Source organism: Acanthochromis polyacanthus, chromosome 10, assembly GCF_021347895.1.
Source record: "Acanthochromis polyacanthus isolate Apoly-LR-REF ecotype Palm Island chromosome 10, KAUST_Apoly_ChrSc, whole genome shotgun sequence".
Taxonomy (NCBI): domain Eukaryota; kingdom Metazoa; phylum Chordata; class Actinopteri; family Pomacentridae; genus Acanthochromis; species Acanthochromis polyacanthus.
In genome coordinates this window covers 4366733-4388821 of record NC_067122.1, presented here as the reverse complement: position 1 = coordinate 4388821, position 22089 = coordinate 4366733, and the positions used below count along the sequence as shown (strand labels likewise).

Below are 22089 nucleotides of genomic sequence, written 5' to 3'. Positions count from 1 at the left end.
ACAATATCCACACGTGATGCAGTAAAGCGAAACGCGTGAGGCGCCTGCAGGCTGGAAATGCAAAGCAGGACCCAAACACATTACCAAATTATATCGCCAGATATTTGCATACAATAAGCATTCAGTGTAAATTAGGAGAAACAGTGGGTAAAACTAATTAGGCTCATTCTCAGGTTGCAGAAATATGGTAATTTGGGTCTTTTTTTTTTATTCTCCTGTACAATTTTAAGCACTTATTCGAAAGTTTTCCAGAAGCTGAGATGCCTCATAGCTTTGTTTCACTGTACTTCACAGTAAACTTTTAGATTTATTTCTATATTTCTGCATTTCGCTTTAGGGATTTTGCCTTCCCAGATGAAGGTAAGTTCAATTATCAGATTCAGTATTGACTTTTTAAACAATACAAACATTTTGTATTGTCTTTCCCTGTATTCAGTTGTCTGTAGGACCAGTTTTGCCAGTTCTGGCCCAAAATACTGTGATAGAGTGAATAAAGGAGTTTAATTAGCAATTTAGCGTCACATTTTCATAAAGTGCTTCAGGACTTGCAAGAAACAGAAGGAAAAAAAATGGTCAAAATTGATGCAAAAGAGGCTAAAAATGAAGTCCTTGAATATGGAGCCAAGAATAACAAATGTGGATCCTAGAATTCCCGCAATGAATATTTTGACTGCTTATGTCTTTAAACTGTCTTCATGCCTGCTTCTTCATTCAAGATCCAGCATACTTTGTTGAACTCAGGTTTGATCATGTAGGTCAGCTGACCAGATTGTTCTAAAGCCCAAGTTAAAAGCAGAGTTTGATTTATTGCTGCTTATTAAAACACTTCACTGTAGATCTGCCCCAACATTTGCCACTTTCCACCACTTTTGCAGCTCTTTGGCCAACATTTGATGTCCTAAAATGTGCTCCACAAATAACCTGGACTACACTTGATGACTAGTAAAGTGATTTTCAGCAGTGTGTCTCTCTTCCTTCTGTATTAATCTGCCAATAACAGTCTATTGTAATCTATTGATTATACTAGTTGTGTTGCCTGAAGCCTGCTGCTAATACTCATGATCCCAGGAGAGCAGCTTAAAGCCAGTGAGGAGCAGTGACATCCAACATCCAACTCTTTATTAAATGCATTCACCTTGTTGACGGTGCATTAGGCATCCAACAGTGGCCCCGCGCCAAATACCCCATAAGTGGACATCAAATTTATCGTCTTTACCGCAGCTCTGCTAAATACCTTCGAAGTAACTCTTCTGTTGGCATGCTGATATATATTTTTGTGGTGTGACTGGATCATAATTCACTTTGTTATTCATATTTTTACATGAAAAGGTTGTAATAAGCTGCAAAAGCATTCGCTAAACTTAAAAAAGCATATTGGCACGATCATCAGTCATCTGCCTTTTCTGTTTATAAGAATTTGGACACAAATCTGCCAAACCAAGTCATCCAAAAGCACTGCAGCTGACACTGACGGCCCCACGATGTCTGGTTCCTCACTGCTACCACTAAAACTTCACGTCTTGGGCACCACGAGTGTCCAACAGCCCAGCGGCTTCACCGTGGGGCCGCTCTGCTGCTGCAACATTTAGGCAGAACGATTGGGTTGCTAAGGAGGTCTGAACGCAGCGTGTGATGCAGGTCTTGATGAACTGGCAACTTTGAAGGCAGCAGCTATGAGAAAATGTGGCATCCAGCATGGAGGGGAACTGGAGATGACCCCGAAATCAACAGGGGGGACACAAGGGGAAACGAAAAGAAGCAAAATATGCAAAGATGTGGCCGCATGCCACTGCTGGCTGACTTCTCCCTCAATAGATGAGGCAGCAGGGAAACTGTGCATATTAGAAATGTGAAAGTAAAGAAATTTATGCCTGCTTGTTTTCATTCTGTTGGGAAATTCAGACTTGGCTTGATGTACAACCCAGCAGCAGCAGCAGCAGGATGAATGGCTTTAAATCGATTAATGGATTGCTTGTAATGAAAGAAGAAATTACAACCTGAACCTCACAATAACTGACTGTCTTATTGAACCGAGGGAGACAAATGAGACGGGGGGGTTTTCAGGGAAAGAATGGCAGCATGAGTCAGAGGATTAGCTGGAATTATGCACATTTGGACTGATTTTGGATGAAAAATAAATCACATTCAGGTGGACGGAGGACCTTCTACTGCTGCACACACACAGACAGGGGCTGAAACATTAGTGTGTGTTATTGTTCTGAGCTGCTGAAATGTGCCAGCATCACCTGAATGCCAACACAAGTGGCGCCCAGACTTTTCTCCCTGCCTGCCTGTTGACATCCTGAGCGCGTTGAGCCCACTAGTGGTCGCACTTCTACAATCCTGTCTGGACTCACTGCGACTTAATTCAACTCACTAGTACATGCAGACGAACGTGCACGCCACCAACAACAACACGCACACACATTCACACAGCCCAAAGGCAACTCGCACAAGTTTTCACCTGAATTCCTTCCACCCATCCGAAGACTTTCTGCAGGGAGCTCTAATTTCCATGCATGTCCCAAACGGCAGAAAAGCAATAAAAATGCAAATTTCATTTTTATCAAACCCCAAACAAATCACACACACGCCGCTCTCATCCACTCATGAAGTCCATTTCATGCCTCCGCTTACCTGAAAAACACTACCGTTTCCCACAGATAGATCCCCAGCGCGTTTAGTCGGCACATTTTGGCCAGTCTCATTTTGTTTGGAGGTGGGGGGGGGAGGCGTGGAGGTGTTGCTGAAAGGAGGAAGGGGTGGGGGGGGGGGTCACACAGAAGAAGAAAAAAATCCCTTCAGTGGTGGAAAAGGAGGAGGAAGAGGATGAGAGGGGAGGGGGGGGTCGCGGTTGTGGTTTGTGACCTCCAAGGTGAGCCAAAAAAAAAAAATGTTCCGCCGAGGAGGAGGGGAGGGACTTTCTCTCAGATCCCGGAGTCGCCGGTGCCGAGCCGCGGGATGCTCATGACCTCGCTCCCCGTGAAATCATGCTTGTGTCCGCTCCGACGCCTCCAGCGCCGTCACCGTGGATGTAAAGGGAGGGAGGAAGGAAGGGAGGGAGAGAGAGAAGGAGGGGGGAGAATATCCAGAAAATCCAGCCCGAGACTGCGTTCAGGACCACGGACAGAGGCACCGGCGGGGGCTGCGGGGAGGAAGCGCGTCCAGGTTTTTATTTATTTATTTATTTATTTATTTTTTGGGGGGGACAAGAGGGGAGGTAGGGAAGGGAGAGAAGGAGGTGAGGAGAAGGGGGGAGATCAGCCGCTCACAGGCTGCTGTTAATTGACACACAATTACACCCAATTACACTTTGAGTCCCGTCAGAGATCCACGGCGCATAAAGGGGAAAGAAGACATATTCCTTGCGAAGAAAATTTGTCTCCAGAGGACTGAATAAAAAAAACCCAATAACAAAAAAACAAACAAAAAAACTGTGCGTTATATTCCCCAAATCCACTCACAGAACAGACCCACGTCGAGAAAGTGCTTCAGTTTTCTCTCACATGCATCCCAGCTCGGCTCTGGATCCGACTGTTGCGGGAGTCCCGGGGCTGCTGCTGCTGCTGCTGCTGTTCAGAGAGGGAGGTCCGCAGGTACAGCCGCTCTGCCTCCTCTTCTTCCTCTCCCTCTCCTTCTTCTTCACCTCCTCCTCTCTCTTCTCCTCGTACAAGTCTCCCAGGGGCGAGTAGTTGTAGTAGTAGTACTTGGCGCTGCAGCAGCACGGCTCAGCAACTCCCATTGTCTGGTGGTGGTCAAGTTGGAGACGCACCGGCGACCGCTGCTGCGCTCCGCATCCGCTCCCCCCGCCGCTAGGGCACCGGTTCCGGTAATAAAAAAAAAAAAAAGCGGAGAGACAGAGATGGTCCCGCTCGGAGAGGTGTGAGAGTGTTAGAAAGGCGCGCAGAGCTGCGTGTCGGACTGATGTGGAGCTTCTTCCATGGCAGGAGAGCGGCGACACTGGCCCCTGCCGGGCGCGCTGACACACTCCAGCAGTCACACACGGAGGCAGAGCGGGGACGGGCAGAGGCAGCCTCGGTGCGCTCCCACACTGGATTTTCTTGCTGCAGTCATTTACCAAACTCCAAAAAACGCACCTCGCAGCAGTCAGACACGCCCACAAGACGCTGCCATTGGCCCGCGCGGCTCCGGAGCCGGCCGGTGATTGGCTGGCGCATGTGTCACTAGCTGGATGTCGAGCTCTGCCCCTCACGCACAGATCCCCCTGAGGAATAATCACTGAACTCACTGTTGAGTTAGGGCTGACCTTACAGACCTGTGACATTCTCTGGGAGATAAATATAGAGTACGCAGGGCTCACTGAAGCACCTCCAACACACTCCGATGCGTTTCCAATCGCTCCAATTCCATCAAAGAGGGAAATAAAATTTAATTAATTCTATATAAATTGAGAAAAATAATGGAGAAGAAGCAGTAAAGGATATAAAAGTGACAAACAGGTCCAGATTGAACATAAATATCATAATGATATAATGGAAAAACTACATCGACTTAAACGCAGTCAAGATTGATTTTCAAATAGTCATTTTCTCTGCTATAATCACATCTAAACAGGGATCTGTATGGTGAGGCTGCTTAGAAGTAACCCAGCAAATTCTTATAATCATACTTATGAGTAATCAGTGTGGTTCTATTTCACAGTGCTGAAGTACAATCAGCCTAAAGTATATTTTTAATCCCCCGTGGTGCTGCTGTGTGTTTCCATAGGCTCTGTATAAAACAAAAGCTGTATTTCTTTATCTTTTATTCATTGATATGAATTGTGATTACATTGGGCTGTTTTTCCCATCACGAATGAATAAATAGAAGCCAGAGGGTTGGGGTTAGTTAGGGTTAGACGGTCGGTGGTTCATGCGACAAACCCAGCCTTGTTTGCACGGGGTCTTGCACAGGGATGCTAAGCTAACCCCGCTGGAGCTGCGTTTAAAAGATCCTTTCTGCTTTAAAGCGTTCAATGCCAGCATGGATACTCCTACGCCACAGGAGACGATCATGAGAAATGGTTTCCCAAGTCTCTAGGTCAATTCCACAATCTTGAAATGGCAGTCTTTGACCTTTTCTAGGTCCTCCAATCCTTTGCCAATCTTCTACAAGCTCACAATAGAAGAGATGTTTGGGTAACCTGTTGTCATTCATTCTTTATGCCATTTCTTGCTCATACCCTTCACTAAAGGGCAGCCTGATCTAGAGAGGATGTCTAGGTTTGCTCCTCTGTCTTGCCAGGTTATATGCTCACGTTGGTGAGCCACTTGACTCCTGCCGTACGTACACGATCATTCAAAAGTTTGGGGTCACCCAGACAATTTCATGTTTTCCATGAAAACTCATACTTTTATTCATGTGCTAACATAACTGCACAAAGGTTTTCTAATCATCAGTTAGCCTTTCAACACCATTAGCTAACAAAATGTAGCATTAGAACACAGGAGTGATGGTTGCTGGAAATGTTGCGTTACTACTACTACTAATAATAATAAACATTTAAACAGTAATAATCAACATGATCTGGTCATATTAACATGGAACAATAACAGAATTTTGAGAAATGGTCTAAAAAGTGCACTCATTAGCTTTTACACGCCTCATAGGAGATACTACTGCATCACAACAGCCCAATTATCTTTCTATTCGTGCCACTCTCAGCACAAATTTTACATCATGTTCTTTTAAAAACACTGATTCTGTTTTTTTTTAAGACTAATTACGGTTACTATTCGAAACCCTGTAGGATTTTTTTTTTTTAAAGTTTCAAACCTGCAGTGATCTTTACGACAGTTCTTCACACTAGACGATACAAGTAGTTTAATGTCATTTGCATACAGCTGTGTTGTAATTTTACACACTGTACTTCTACACACACTGCTCCTATAATATTCCACCAGAGGTTTAGAAAGCACCTATATGGGGCTCAGTAGTGCTCTTACATAAATGACCAGTGCTTTACAATATTTTAAAGTTTGCACAATGCAGTACTGATACCACATTCTAATAATGTCTTCTGCGATATCAAAAACACCACGCACACACACTCTCAGGACCGTTTTGTCCGAAGTGTCTGCTGGAACGTGACTCTGATTCTAATGGCTGCAGGCACTGAAGGAATTACAAGGCTGAGCGGACACTGTGACTGAAAAACACAGAAAGAGGTATGAGAGCTGCTGAATTTGGCTATGACGTCTTCATGAGTGGAAAGACAAAGAAACAGTATTTTCCTATCTTGGCTCACACACACTGTAAAGCAAACAATAATAAATAAAAAAAATCCAAAAACCTGTCAGCAGTGGCGTCAGAAAAAAATGTTAGAAATGATGCCATACTGTGATCTTCAAAAGCTTAAAAAAGAGGCAATTATATATATATATATATATATATATATATATATACACACATTTGTGGATTTAAATCACATAAAAGTGTACTTCATGGTCACACATCTTAAAAGAATATTTTTTTATTATTAGTTTCTTAAATTATGTTAAAGAAAATATTTGCCATTTTTTATATCCTTAATATACATATTTTTTCTGTCAAATAGCAGCAGATATATGGGTTAGGCTGTAAAAAAAATGTGTAAAATAGAGTTTATGGTCATATGTTGTAAAATAACAAATAACCATTCATAACGCCAATTTGCACTTTATTCCCTTCAGCTTTACTAGTTATTACCTGTAATTTAATAAAGAGGAAATCAGTGAAAATAAAAATGAATTTGTAAAAAAAAAGCATTTTTTTCCCAGTATGAAGGAGAATGAAGGTTAAAAAAATAATTCATCACATGGACTGTGCTATGATTATAAAAGGAAACATCACATATTGTAAAAGAATAAATAACTATTTATAGAAAATATAGATTTATGATGAATATTGAGGTGATTTTACATGATATTATATATCAGGGGAATAAAGTAGAAAATAAAACAAGCTAATGTCTCACATGGACTGGGCTGGGATTTTTTTTAAAAAAAAGAGGACTAAAGTACAGCAAAGAACCACTGCCTGAAAATGCAACACTCATTTTAGTGTGAACGATTTAGATCTGGACGATATTTCACTATTATCTTGCAATGACTTGGCAGAATATTATCGTGATGCTATGATCCTTCCAAGAGAATTATCCGGAACAAGATGAAATGAAAGAGTCACATAACTGCTGATTGAAGAGTTTTAAACACAGATTGTTGCATTTTTTAAGAGTATTTTTTTTTAAACGTCCGCCCTACATCACATAACAAACAAAGCTGCACTAAAAGGTCGACTGTTTTAATCCCAAATCTTTGTTGTTGTTGTCACTCTTGAAGGTTTTCTACAGGCTTCTCTTTCTAATTCAGTGGAAAGCAGCGAGTGAAAAGTGGAATGCAAAGGAAGCATGATGAATATTTAAACTATTATGCAGCCATTATAGCTCTTTATGTAAATGTGGGGTAAAGTGCTGTGGTGGTTATTTATAGTCGCAGCAGGCTGTAATTGGCTCCAGTGGTTGTTTGGAGTGGGTCGACCGGCCCGGCTGACCCATCGCTGCACAAGGAGGCAGCGGTACAGCTCAGATGGACCTGCAGCTGTGAGGCTGGAAGGTCACAGGTTCAAATCCCTGATGGAAAAAGAAACTCTCAACACAGCCGGCAAATGAGAAAGAAACGCCACTCCCCGAACAACTAACCTCATGAGCCTTCAGGCTGTCTAAGATTTCTCAACAAAACTGAATTTGACGGATTCTCTAAAGCTGTCTGCCTGCTGTTGAACACAGTTCTGCAAACAAGTGGCAGGAAAGTCACAGAGAGCCAAGAAATGTTTGTTTGGTCACATTCGACAGTAGCCTAGCCGCGCTAGACAACCCACGGCAATGAATTTAATTCTCTGCCAGGGTGGGTCTAGTTACCCTCCATAAGGCTCGAGGCTGGATTCTCCTAAACCTGGCCGGACCAATCACCATGAAGTCTAGAGTCAGAAGGCGGGCGTAACGAAGTGACGACAGAGGCGTGACGATTCTGACAGAAACAACCGCCACACAATAAACAGTTATCTTTCGACTCGGCTTTGGCCACAGCCCTTAAAGATTTGAAGCTAAAATTCAACTTGAAAGATAAACAAAGGACGGCACTGAAGTGTTTCATTGAGAAGAAAGACGTATTTGGACTTATGCCGACGGAATATGGCAAATCCTTAATATACCAGTTGGCTCCACTGGTTGGGAAGCTAATGGGACTTAGCCACAATCCGCCGGTGCTCTCGGAACTACGTCAGCCTATTCGTTGCGCTGATTGGTTGTATACCTACCCAATTGCTGCAGAGTGATTTGAAAGACAACCTTTTAGCCCGCCTCCCTCCCTGTCGAGCTTCCCTCGACCCTTGTGCCGTCAGAAACATGGGTATAGCATGGCTAGGCTAATTCGACAGATTGAAAAGGAAAAATCTGTCTTGATATCTGTTTACTTCTATCTCATTTTGCTCATTATCACCATCTTCATCCTAATAGGTGCTTCAGTGCTTCATTTTAGGACTTGATCAGTGTGACCCATAAGTGTTCAATTGTGGGAGTTCATGGAAAGTCCATGGAAGGACTTTGGTTTCTTCTCTGGTCTTCAAGCCAAAGCTCTGAGGTGTGTTTGGGTTCACCACAAGCACAAACTGACAGAACAAGAACTAATGTAGTAGAATTTGAAAGACTTTAACGGCACTGAAGTCTCCAAATGTGTTCAATGTGACTTGTTCAAATGATTAAAATAAACATGAACACCAATGGTATCACTCCATTCCACAGACATAGGCTACATTCACAAGGGGTAAAATGTCTGTATGAAAAAACTGAAGGAATCACAACCTGGTATTAAATGAGTCTTCTGATATCAAAATGCACTTTTCAAAGTTTCTCTGGGGAATTATGAGAAGACGGAAACATTTCTTGGGTAACAATGCTAGTTTCTGTGACTCTAAAAACTTTAAACTGGTGAAGTTTTGCTACTGAAACTGTCATACATCCCATGATGTTGATGCTCAGTTTGTGCTAAACTAAAAAAAAAAAAAAGATTTTGACATCTGGAGTGTAAATTCGATTCAGTTTCAGTCTTTGAAAGAGCTCAAATGCGGTTTTTAGCCTTGAAAATTCCATTTATCTATCTCTTGCACTTACTTTAGTTAGAGTTAATAGAGCTAAAAGATGCTTACATGAATTAAAAAGCCCAAGCTTTTTAATTAACTGTTGGAAAACATCCATAATATAAAAGTAAAACGATGGTATCGATTTTTTTTTTAAAGAATGACCCAATATCTTCCATCGGTCTCAGTCTTGTTTCCAACACTGAACTTACAGTTTTCAGAATCCACACAACTACAGAAGAACACAAACTGACAACAACAGCTTCCAAGCAGTAACCTACATGCTAAACATAGAGCACATTTACAGAGGATTTCAATCATGCAATGGAGGACGTCGACTCAATACCCTACTACTACTAGATGTTTCACCAAAACAATCCTGGAGTTAGTACTGCCTGAGATGACAATGATCGGTTTTAAACAGCACAAGCAATCCAGAGAGTTCTTTTTCCCTCCCAATAGCAGAAGGATAATGAGGTGCAGTCAGACCATTCTCCAACACTGTGGAGATACAAGAAGTCAATATGTGAGAGTTGGTTTGAAAACACCGCTTATCCCCATGTCGTTTCCACAAATTGACTGATTCTGAGTGCATCTAGCATCAAAATGTTCTCCAGCTTTTCTGTGCACATAAACTTGACCAAAAAGTTCAAACTTGGACTCGTCCATCCAGCATACCTTCTTCGAGTCATCTACACTTCAGTGTTTGTGCTCCCTGGCAAATTTTAGGCTTTTTTGGATGTTTGCAGGCCTCAATAATGGCTTCTTAGCAGCTATTCTTCCCTTCAAGCCTTCAGGACCTGCTTCTGGTCATTCTGGAGACTTTCTCAGATTCTGATCTAGAAGCATTAATCTCTGCAGTGGCTTCCGTCTGTCTCTAGTACTTCAGATCTCGAGGTGCCTGACATCTGCTTCAGTTAGTTTTCGTTTTCGGCCTCTTCTTTGGCACATTTTCTGAGTACCAGTCTCTGCAATCAAGTCCAAAGCATAATTGACCATACTGTGAGAACACTTTATGTCTCAGAGACTATCCAGCATCATGAAATGCTTTAATTCAGACTCTGTATTTCTCAGTATTCCCTTCGCTTCACCATTCCAAGCAAGAGTGAGGAATTTCAAACTGATTTTTATATCCAAATTTGAGCTGGCACACTGGAATTCTCTGTGAAGTCAGAACATATTAATTTAAGAATAACATACAACCACTAAAACTAAATTTTCTGTTCTGGAATGCAAGAAAAAAAAATGATTTGGCATCTCAATCAAGAAAAATAGCCTTTGTTTGACAGAGCTTGAGTGTTTTTATGGTAAATTCTGCATCTGATGAAGCTTCAGACATGATACTTGCTCCAATACAACACAAACCCCTCCAATCCAAAAAGATGGCAAATAATTCCGTTTGCCTGCGTCTAAATCATGGTTTTAAGAAACTAGGCTTGCCTGTTGGCTGGTGAAGTTACAGCAGCGGAACAACGAAAGTCTCTGGATGAAAGACAGCAGCACAAAAGGTTCACAGATGAATGGTGGATCTGAAGGCCAGGAGTTGTTCCAGTTCACCGAAAACTGTGATTGGAGACTCTGACAGCAACATCCCAAAACCCTGTACTTCTAAACACTCTGCTCTGCTCAGTAGTAGGATTCATTATTTGTCACGAGCAGATTAACTGTTTGGTTTCGTGCCGGAAGGCGAGCAGACGCTGCGAGTAAAGGCGATGTTCAGCAGCAGGCCTGCAGGACGGATCGATGGCGTCGGTTTCCTAATGAAAGCAGTGTCTTAGTAACATTTATCTGTTACTAAAGGTCATCATGTCCACTCTCGTAGTCTTTAGAGGAAGACTTGAAGAAAGGCCCAAACTTGAGCATTTTTCATATCAGAGCAGATAATCGATGGTAGCTATAGTAGGCAGCGCTGTAGCACTCAGTGTCAGTGGAAGACTGGAGGATATCTGAAATGGATCTGGCACAGCGAGGAGATTTAGCTACAGTATGAACTCGATGCAACGGGGAATCGGTCGGAGTTTCTGCATTTGCAGTAAAAATACAGGGAGCATCCCAACCTGAGACATCCAGCAGTAGATTTATCCTGACTTTCTGAACACATCTATCACAGGATGTGTGTTTTCTTTTACACCGAGTCCAGTGTTTGCGTCTATCTGTGCCACTGTCAGGTATTTATATGGTAAATACAACTGTGATTGCAATTGTATCTGCACTAATTCTTTCTGCTTCAAAGTCAGACGCCTGCTTTGTGCAAGAAGTGGAAAATTATTTACTTGTAGTTGTGTTATTTTTGCATGCCGGTGCAGTCCATCATCATCTCATAATAAATCCACCGTGTTAGAAAAATAAATAAAAAAATCAAGTGAAAGTCAATGAGTCAAAGCTTATATACATACATATATATATATTAAAGAAATCAATTGCAGTTCTATGGAGTCACAGGAGTGCCAAATCAAAATATAAAAAAATAAATAAATGTGGAAATATAAAGAGAAATAAATAACTAAATAAATAAATGTGGAAATATAAAGAGAAATAAATAAAAGGAAAAAACAGAAAAGGTAAAAGCAAAGACAAAATTTTCCTTTTTATTTATTAAGTTATTTAGTTCTCTTTATATTTCCACATTTATTTATTTATTTATATTTTGATTTGGCACTCCTGTGACTCCATACAGTTCAAGTATTTTTGCTGAAATCATAGGATATTTAAAAAATAGATTAATAGAAGAGTAATCTACATCAAAAACAGTACAATTATAATAAAATACATTTAATAGCAAAGCAGTATAATATCATGAAATAATATAGATTAAAATAATAAAGATGTTAAAAAAAATTAAATAAGCATGAACTCCAACCTGAGTGTATACTGACTAGTACAGAGTGTCTTTTTTTTTTTTTTTTGCTATTGGTGGCAGTAATTTATCCAAATATCCATGGATGCCTTGAAGAAGACAACTAATGAGGATGTAAATAGTGCAGGTGTCAAACCTTGAAGAAAAAGAGCTTTGAAAGTGTTTTATGGGGAAGAAACTGCATTCATCTCTTTTCTTGAACCTCCAGGACACACAGAGCACATTTTTGTGAGTAATGCAAACATAACTTTTGTTTGTTTACAAGAAAACTCTGCAGGGCAACTTTAAATGAAACGCAGGCTGTGGCCATGGTTCGTATCACCAATATCTGCATGCAAATGAGTCTTTTTCATGCAAGTCTGATGATGTTGCAGTAGGACAGGTGTACATAATGGCTGGAGTCTGTTATTCTGCTGTTTCACTGCTCTATTCACTGTGTGAGGAAATTAGAAAAGGATGACAAACTCCTGTTGATGCTATTCATATCACCTGTGTTTGTCTTATTGTGACAAGTCAAGATTTGCACCATTATAAGGTCTACAATAGTCCTAAAGGTGCAAAGTCCACCCAATCTAATAGCCAGCAAGAAGAGGATAAATTGATAATTTAATCAAGCGCTATTCACACCCTTGCAGTCCAGAGTAGTGTCAGTAAAAACACCTGTGTGAAGGAACTATCACATACTGCAAAGATAGCATGGGCTTCTGTATCCTTATGTAGATACTCCATTAAAAGTCAGCCATTTACCACATTAACAATGTCTAGACTGGATTTCTCATTATTTAATGGTATCTTCATTGGAACAAAAACTGGCTTTCTTTAAAAAATAAAGACATTTCTAAGAAACCCAAAACTTTTGAAAGTTAATGTATAACATGTCACAAAGCTCAGATCATCTCAAACTTTTAAACATGATAATGCACTCCAACGCCCTCCAGTCACCAGATCTCAACCCAATAGAACCTCTAGGATGCGGTGAAACAGGAGACTGGCATCATAGATGTTCAGCCAACAAATCTTCAGCAACTGTGTGATGCCATCATGTCAATATAGACCAACACTTCTGAGGAATGTTTCCAACACCTTGTTGAAGATATACCAAGAAGAACTAAGGCAGTTCTGAAGGCAAAAGGGGTCCAACATTTTACTAGCAAGGTGTACCTGATAAAGTGGTCAGTGAGTGTGTGCAAGTATTATTTAAGCAGCTGTTCAGTTCACTCTCTGACTTCTGTAATGCAAAAATGGTTTAACTAGAAAGTTTTAACATCTTTTGATCTGCAAATCACTCAACAAGTGGTCACAAGACTATTTCTCTCCAACATGCTTATTGAAAAAAAAAGTCATATCCTGCACCGATTTATTATTTTTCTGCTCCCAAGGACATGTTTCATGACATATTAATGATAAAGTAACATATTGCTGAAATACGGCCCACAGTATCACTCATAATCACACTCAAGATTGTCCCAAACATACGACTTCTCCAGTCCTTCATGATCCACATATTTAAAGACACAACCTAAATCTATAACACTGATCCCTAATGGGGTCCCACAGCCTCGGATTTATTCAAACACCCAAGTGATTATCGGTTGAGGAAGGACCTTGTGAATGAAATGCTGAATTTCTAAAAAAAATAAATAAATAAATGCCGGAATAGATTGTTTTTTCCCAATAAGTTGGATGTCTGAGATTCGATTCCCTGCACCACCAAGGACACCAAACAAGTGGCGTGCATGTTTTCTTCTACAGCATTTTGTTTTAAGTCACTTTGTTCACACTAATTCAAACATTTCTGACTTTTGCTCACTTTGTTTAAGAGTGTTAACATCCGATCACTGACATTTTATATGCTTCCTCTTCTGTCACCTTTAGAGAGCAGGTAAAATTAAATAGTTTCTACTTTGTGTGTGTCATCTCCTACATCCAACATTAGCTTGTGAAAATTTTAAACTATTTAACAAAAACACCAGAATATTGTTCAAACATGCAGGTAGTTGCTTGAAATCTATGCCACCTGAAGATAATTGCACTCTGAGTGAAATGATTTATTTCACATCATTTCTTTTTGATTCCCTCATCAGACTCATGGACATCCATTATCTTTTCTCTGAAAACCTTAGAGAGCTCTTTAGATCTGAACACGATGACACTTCAACAGCACAGAGAACAGGAGAAATTTGATTTCAGATGTTCAGATGAGACCAGTTCCACCTGATATGCCCTCAAGAAATCATTGGTACTTAATGTGGAACCCTGATAAGAGTTACTTATGTTGAGCCAATCAACGTTATGTTGTACAAGTGGGTGATTTAAGGAGGGATCATACAGAAGCACAGCATAAAACACTGAAACTAAGAATACAGAGTGTCCCTAAAGTCTGGACACATAGGAAATATCATTAACTATACATATGTTTGGTTTGCTCTTACAACCAGCAGCAGAACATTTGATGTTTTCCACTCATGGCTGAGACTCTCTAGCAAAAATTAGCGGCTCTAGAAAGTGAATAAACTTGGTGGACTGTGAGGAGTCTGCTCAGTCTGAATGGTTCAGCTGGAAACAGTGAAGGGGCATGATTATACAAAGTCTGAGCAACATGGAAATTGGTTCAGTCAAGTTCTCACTGTGTAGCTGTGAGGCTAGCTAGCGAGGCTAACATAGTTGTTTGGTTGCTTGAGGAATGAGAGATTTAGAGATCTTCACATCGCATCTAAACATGTTGGCCTCCTCCGGTGAAGTTGCTTTGAATTCCTTCAGTGACATCAAGTCTTTAAGATTTCATTTTGGTAATTTTGCAAGTGGTTCCAAGCAAAGGGGTTAAACTCAGCTCAGATTCTGGGAACAGACAGCAGGAATGAGTTGTGGGAGCAGAGGCAGTAGCTTCCCATGCTTTTTGTAGATAAGTGTAATGCAAGAAGAGAATAAATGATGATAAAACTTAGGACTTCCATTTTCACTGAAAAGATTGAAAATTGCAGCAAAACAACAAATCTCTGGAGCGAGGAGGATACTATAATGCTCCCCGGATATATAAATGAATCAAACATGAATAATTTCCCATCATGTTTTGTCATTTTTCATTATTTTTCATAGTTTCAGGTTTGTCTGATGCTCTTTAAATCATGTTATCTTGCTGCATCCACTTCTGTAACAGTGAAACGGCATCCAACTGGAAAATTAGTGCCACCGACTGCTTATCTCAACTAACAAACCCCTAATATTTGCATAACAGTAACAGATTGAAATGTGCATTCATTTACATTTTACTTTGCCAGTTTTCCTCACAGTTTTGTCCAAATGTATTTGGATGTAAACCCAAATACAGAAACCGATTTCTGCATCCACACAAGCGGAAAACAGAGAAAAATGCAATGGAATCAAAACACAAGCACAGCTGTTAGGAGAAAGAAAACTATCAAAAACGATCTTGTTAAATGCGCTCCTGACTTCAAGGAGAGGCAATTTAAAAATGTGGCAACCTGAAACAGTAGATGAAAATGCTAGTGTGAAGCGGTCACACAAAAACATCCTAAAAAATCTTTAGTGAAGCTGTTATTTAGTTCTTACATTTGAAACAACAGACATGGACCTAAAGTGATCTCTAATAGAGAAAAAATTATATCTTAAAAATGAGGCGGTGACATTTCGCAAGAAAACAGATTTCACAGCTGTACGCTAAAAGTTAATATGACTTTAAGATTAAACTGACAGTGTGGGGTTCATGTCTGCATTTCAGGCTCCATCAGCTCCTCACCTTTACTTTTCACAGCACCATTTTAACACATCTTCATGCGCCGACACTGAGGGACTATTAAAGATGGAGTTTTCAAAGAACCTCGTCCAGACCATACAGTTATTAAAAGCCATAAATAAAGTGCACTTGGGAACTCTTATGTAACTGGAGAAGTCAAATAAATATATATACAGGAAAGGGATAAAGGTTTTCAGAGGCAAAATATCCAAGTTGGGGTGTTTCAGCGTATGGATTAACCCTTTAAGACTTATCACTGTACTGCAATTTTTTGGAGTATTTTTTTCTTTACATTTGGTTTACATCAATATAACCCATATATTCCACGTTGTAATTGAGTTATGTCTTAACTACAATAATAAATTGCTCAAAAATGCAATAAACCTAGAAGAAAAAAGATCCCCCCCCCCACACACACACACACATACGGAAATTGCATAGATGTGTCCCTCAAATTTGTAAATATAAAAAAGTTGCACAATATCCCGTGGTCTTGTTTATAAAGATTTCTTTATGTGAGCTTTATTGTGTATATTAACAAGCCCATCACTGCAATGAAAAAGCGCTCAGACATGGTGATTGTGTGACATGTTCGTGTAACTATCCAGATTTTAAATGCAAAAAGAATTATCAGTTGATCTTATCTGGTTTATAAATATGCTATTGTAGTGCCAGCGCTTTGCTGGGCTCTATAGGGTTAACACCAAAAACTGCTGGAAGCAAAGCAGAAAATAAAACAGAACTCAAAAAAGCAGATGATTTTTGCCTTACATACAGCTATTTATACAGCTAGGCTATTTATTTGACAGATAATATACTTCCTCTAAAGTATGTCCAGTAAATGAAAATAGCTTATTACGAACAAATTATCTATGGAGTATGGTGTTTTGGCACCTTTCTGAACAGCTTGGGGGAGCAGAGTGGAATTCCTGCAGGGGAAAACTGAGCAGATGCAGCACTAGAGGCTACCGACATCACAGGGATGCCTCAGCCTTTCATACTGGCTTGCATCAGGACCTGCATTACCTCCCCAACGGATCACATCCTTCCATTGACTCTGTGCTCAGGTGTCAGGTTCGTCTTGAAGTTTCCTCTGCCGTTGGTTATGTTTTCTCTGTACTTCAGTGCAGGCTCAACAGAATTTCACAGAGGAAACACAACACCTTGTGACACAAACAGCCCGCACCGTGTAAACCCAACAAGCAGAAAATTTCCACGATGGAATACGTAGAAAAACAGGACAAGGAGGACGGCAGTTTGAGCAAATGCAACACAAAAGTTCAATAAATATCAGAACATAGACTGCTACACTTCTACAGTTTCTACTAATTTAAAAATTTCCAATCAAAGTCAAGCTTTTCAGGGTTGCACTCACTGTACATTAGTGTGAGTATAACAGATTCTAACCAGCAGTGAAAGGTGAGTTTTCATACATTACAGCCGCTCACATAACACCGCCAGTCCTTTATAGATTGAAAAAAAGCTCATTCATCTTCATTATTCCTTACTAGAACTTTAAAAGGCTCGCGGGTGAGAGGTATATGTGGATGGTAGCTCGAGGTTTGATGGCTCAAAGGTCCCTGACTCTCCTCTTACCAGTAGAACTGATTAATCCTACTGACTGAGCCGTAAAATGTCTTCAGTGGTACACAGCAAACTGCATTTGGGTTTGCATTGGCAGACCAGTATTTGGAGTTCGCTTACAGTATGCTAAATCCACTCTGTGAAGTTGTGGAGCCATTTTTTGATGAATGCGCTCTTCATAGAACTGAACTAAGCTGTGCATGAACTTCCAAAACCTTCAGGTAACATGGCACACGTTCATACTGGTTTTACTCTGTAAATGTATGGATGTCAGCTTCCCATTCATGTTACACATGTCCAACCCATAATATAACATATCCAACTGCAGCATTATTATTCTCTGTCAACAGTTCTTTTGCATTTTATTCAAAGCTGTCATTTGTCACTACAGTATGTGGGTTGTGTTCACTGGTAGCAAAGTTATAGCCACTTCTTAAACCATTTGCCTGATGAACGTCTAGTACTGAAAAGTTATTTTTGAAAATTAGAAAATGTGCAAAAACATTTTTGGAATCATTATTCTTGGTTTTGTTTTCACTTCCTGTTTGGTTAGGTTAATGCATCAAACTACAGGGTTCAGTCTTTGGAAATGATCAAGCCTTGGTTGACACTAACAATGATACCTACAAGTTAGACGCTTCATTAACTTCAGTTTAGTAAAAATATCACTTCTTCCTTGCATCTATGAAGCTTCACTTCCATTTTGTGAGTTACCGATTTGACGAGTTCCACACTGTCTGATATGTGATTGGTTGGCTGAAAAGAAGCAACAGCGAAGCAGTAAAATAAGTGGAAAAGACACATTAGTTAGTACTGTCTTTGTGATAAGCCAAAGAAATACAACGGATCCCTTAGGTCAACTGGGTTGCTAGATGGAACCTTCATGGATCGGGTTTGTACCAGTAAAAACTGTTGGTACAAAAATATGATGTACTTCATTTTCAACCCATCTAAGCATCGAGGTTATTGGCTTAAAGTGGTCCAGATGCAAAGAAATGCACTAAAATTGGTTTTGTTTTACATTTTAACGCAGAAAATATTGATTTGCCATATCAAAAACAAGACGACATGGTCATCAATATCCCCCGCCACATGTGATGTCTATGAGTCTATATCCAAAATAGTGATCAAGGGCCATAACTCTGTTAAATATTATCGCACAGGTCTCATTTTCGAACTTGATCAAGGTGTCCATGGTGTGAAGCGACACACTAAATTTCGTAATCCTAGCTGTAATAGTTTCTGAGAAAAGCTGTCCCTTTCATCTCGGACGGACGCACGGACGGACTCCAAACCTATATCCCCCTTTTCCACTTCGTGGAGGCGGGGGATAATTATACTTTACAGAGTGTTTAGTCTTTGTACAACAATCTATTCAAGACTGAGCTCACCGAAGCTCACTGGTTTTTTTATCTGGACCTGGTTCATTGCAGATCAGATGGAAAAAAGGACAATGGAATCTCCAATATACGCATGTATTTTTTTGCATTTTCACAAATAGAATTACAATTTTACAAATCGGAACCTGTGGGTTAAATCATCTTCAGACTCTTGTTCATTATCTTTTACCTGTCAGTGGTTTTAATGTTGCAGCGTGTCGGTGTATGAGCATAACTTTTGGGCGATGGGGTTGTTAGAAGAGTTTGTAGATTGTTCAAAACTAAAATTTTAGTAGCAGAATTTGAATACAAAGTTAGTGGAAATGCGCAAAATGATGCATTAGGCTGTGTTGTATGGTTGTCACATCTTTAACATCTTTAACTGCTTTGTGTGAGAAAACAAGGACTGTGACAACGTTTCAAATGTCAGATTCAATTGTGAGGTTAGAATTTGACCTCAGGATGAAACACACTTTGGATTCAATGAGTCTTAGTGTTCCGTTTCACATGGTGTTTGCTAAAAGGCGTTTCTAGAAGCTCTTAGCCATTAGCTCTGCTGCCTGGCCTCCTCTGCCTCCAACAAGGTGAAGCTGCTGACTGGCCCAAGCTCTCTCCTTGATGTTCGCCTGGCATCATCACATTGTAAATGTCCTCGTATAATCCCCCCCACCCCACACACAACATCCAACCTCAACCTTGAGTTATGGAGTGGCCGCCACTGGCAATCACATTAAGAGGCACATTTCTTCATATCCACACAGGAGACCACATTTAGCAATCTGCTTAATTTAGCCAGACTGATGAATTGGACTGCTCCACTCGCTCTCCTGCACTTTCAGTCTACCTCTCTCTCGTTCTTCTTTTCCCTGACCTTTCTCTCCATCACCAAATGTCTCCCTTGCTGTCTTTCTCTTTATGTCTCTAAGCCCCTTCTTGTCTTCCTCACGGTGCTGTCCTTGAGACAGCCAGCTGGTTGTCTCCATGTTTGGTTGAAATGCAACAAGTCCTCCAACTCATACAACCACACAGGTCGTATGTAATGTACCCCGGAATACGACCCATGAGAGCGGATTTAGGTTAGCGCCCCGACGGGAGACAGGATCGCATTACGGGATTTAATTCGGGAAACGGCTTTGTCCTCATTTTCGCAGCACGGGTTTAGGGTTATGGTTATGGTTAGGGTTAAGGATAGTGTTAGATAAAAGTTTGTTCATGGTGACGTTTCAGCTGAGACACCGGAGTGTCGATATTTACTCAGCTTCTAGAGGTCGCTTAACGTCAAAACGTAACACTCGGTTGTAATATGGGCGTGTACAGACGACCTATGTGGTCGTTTTTTCTATGACAGGCTCTTGAAATGTCAGGCAGCCAGAATAACAGTTTCCTCAGGTAAAGCAGTGAGCCAAACTCAAAATGTGATCACAAGCTAAGAGATACAAACTGGGGTCAAGCAACTTTTTGACGATTAACATCATTATTCAAGATCATTAACATCAGATAAAAGTTGTCCTGATCTTAAAACCCATGAAAGTAAGAAGAAGAGGCCAAAGCATTCTTGTCTGGACAGATTTTCAGAGCCAAAAATGAGAATCTAATATAAAGCAATCAGCCACTACATTAAAACCACTGACAGGTAAAAGTTAATGAACTAGACTCTGGACAAGACTGATGCAGACTGAAGACGATGTAACCTACAGTTTCTGATTTATAAAACAATTATTCTATTTCTGAAAATTCAAAAAGAAAAAAACATTAGAGATTTCACTGTCTTTTTTTCCTCCCATCTGGACCACTTTGAACCAAGTTCAGGTCAAAAATCAGTGATCTTAGGTGGGTCAAATCTTGAACAGATTGTCGTACAAAGGCTAAAGACTCCATAAAGCATAATTTTTGTATGTATACTGCATGACACAGTACGTACTATGTGAGGACAGCTGTGGGACATATTTAAAATCAAAATAAAACCTTTGAGATGTGGAATGCAATCTATAATTTATACCGTCACACGTCAAGCAAGTGGAAAGAATTATTGCTATTAATGAAATACCGAATACACGTTGGTTCTTTATGTAGACGACCAGTTAATGAGATGATTTTTCCAATTTAATGTCTTCATTTTAAATAGATAGAGATGGATGGGCATGACAGGTAAGAGCAAAAAAGGGTCAGTGCACTGGCAGAAAGCAGCATTTCTCCTTTGATAAATAACTTCATTGAATGGAAGTTTAAACCCTTCGCTAACATACAGCCTCACCGTGCTGTTTGTTAAACAGAAGCCCGGTAATAATTTCACAAAGCAGCCACATTTGCCAGCATACTTGGAGAAATATTCTGCTTCTGTTTTCTTACATATTCTGAAAGAAAATTTGAAATGATATCAATTGTAATGAACATAGATTGGTGTTTTTAAAGTGAAAATGTTCAATGAAAGCACCTTTTCTGCCTCCGTCAGTACTGCTGAGTTGCAGCTTGTGAAGGTGCTAATTACTGATGAGCAGCACCTTACAGCTGCTGCCACAAATCACTGCCAAACCGCCACCTTTGTGCTTTGACGATCCTTCTTTCTTTGCGTGCATCTAAACGCCTTTTGTCATCCTTTTCCACCTCGCTGAAGTCTTTCTAACAGACTAGTTGGCTGTTTGATTATTTAGTTTAGTCACACATCAGGTGCAAATCTTTGCTTTTGAAAGATTGCTGGACACTCAAGTCGACATTCTGCACATTGCACCTAAGGCCAAAGCAATTCATTAAAAATGTAACAGAAATGTGTCAATGTTTACTGCAGTCATAGGAGCAAACACGTGCAGACCTTATAGAGCTACAATTACAGAATACAAGACATACAACAATACAAAAGTTAGTAAAACTTCTAGAAAATAAGCCTGGCATAATCCAAAAGCTCCTCTTTACTCTGTTGTTAGACGGTGTAAAGTGTTTTGCAGCGACAGGAGAATCGAGTCAAAACAAAATGTCCTCTGGTGGGACGGAAAACAATAGCCGACTCTCATGAGGACAAAACAGTGTGGTTCTGCTGTTTAGAATTAAGACAGAAATACCTCCAACATGAACACAAAGGGAAGGGTAACCACACCCACAAACACACCGTGCACTGCAGAAAAGACTGTTTATACCTTCAATAAGAGCTTAAACTGTCTTGCAAACTGCTGGATGATACAGCATGACTTTCCATAGTAAATAAATGACCTCATTGGAACTGCTTAAACTGTATTCTCACTACTGAATGTCAAGACAGATCTTAGTTTTCACAGATTATTTTGATAGCTTTGCAGTCACACCATGAAGGAGCCGATTTATACATGTTACATTATTTTGGAGCATTTGTTGACAATTAAACCACAGAGAAATTGAACATGGTTCCTTTCACAATGATTGAGCTGGTT

At 40.2% G+C, this 22089-nt stretch overlaps 1 protein-coding gene across 4 annotated transcripts in view; it reads right to left on the bottom strand.

The window, feature by feature from the left end:
- glra1 (glycine receptor, alpha 1) overlaps positions 1–4077 on the bottom strand; it is a 161800-nt gene extending 157723 nt beyond the window's left edge. For all 4 annotated transcript variants that reach the window (XM_051954487.1, XM_051954488.1, XM_051954485.1 and 1 more), the window contains exon 1: positions 2638–4077. Coding sequence is in view for 2 of the 4 variants with exons in the window: in XM_051954485.1 (XP_051810445.1) it covers positions 2638–2708 (71 nt within the window). In the remaining 2 variants the exon portion in view is untranslated. The remainder of the gene's footprint in view (positions 1–2637) is intronic.
- Positions 4078–22089: the final 18012 nt, after the last annotated feature.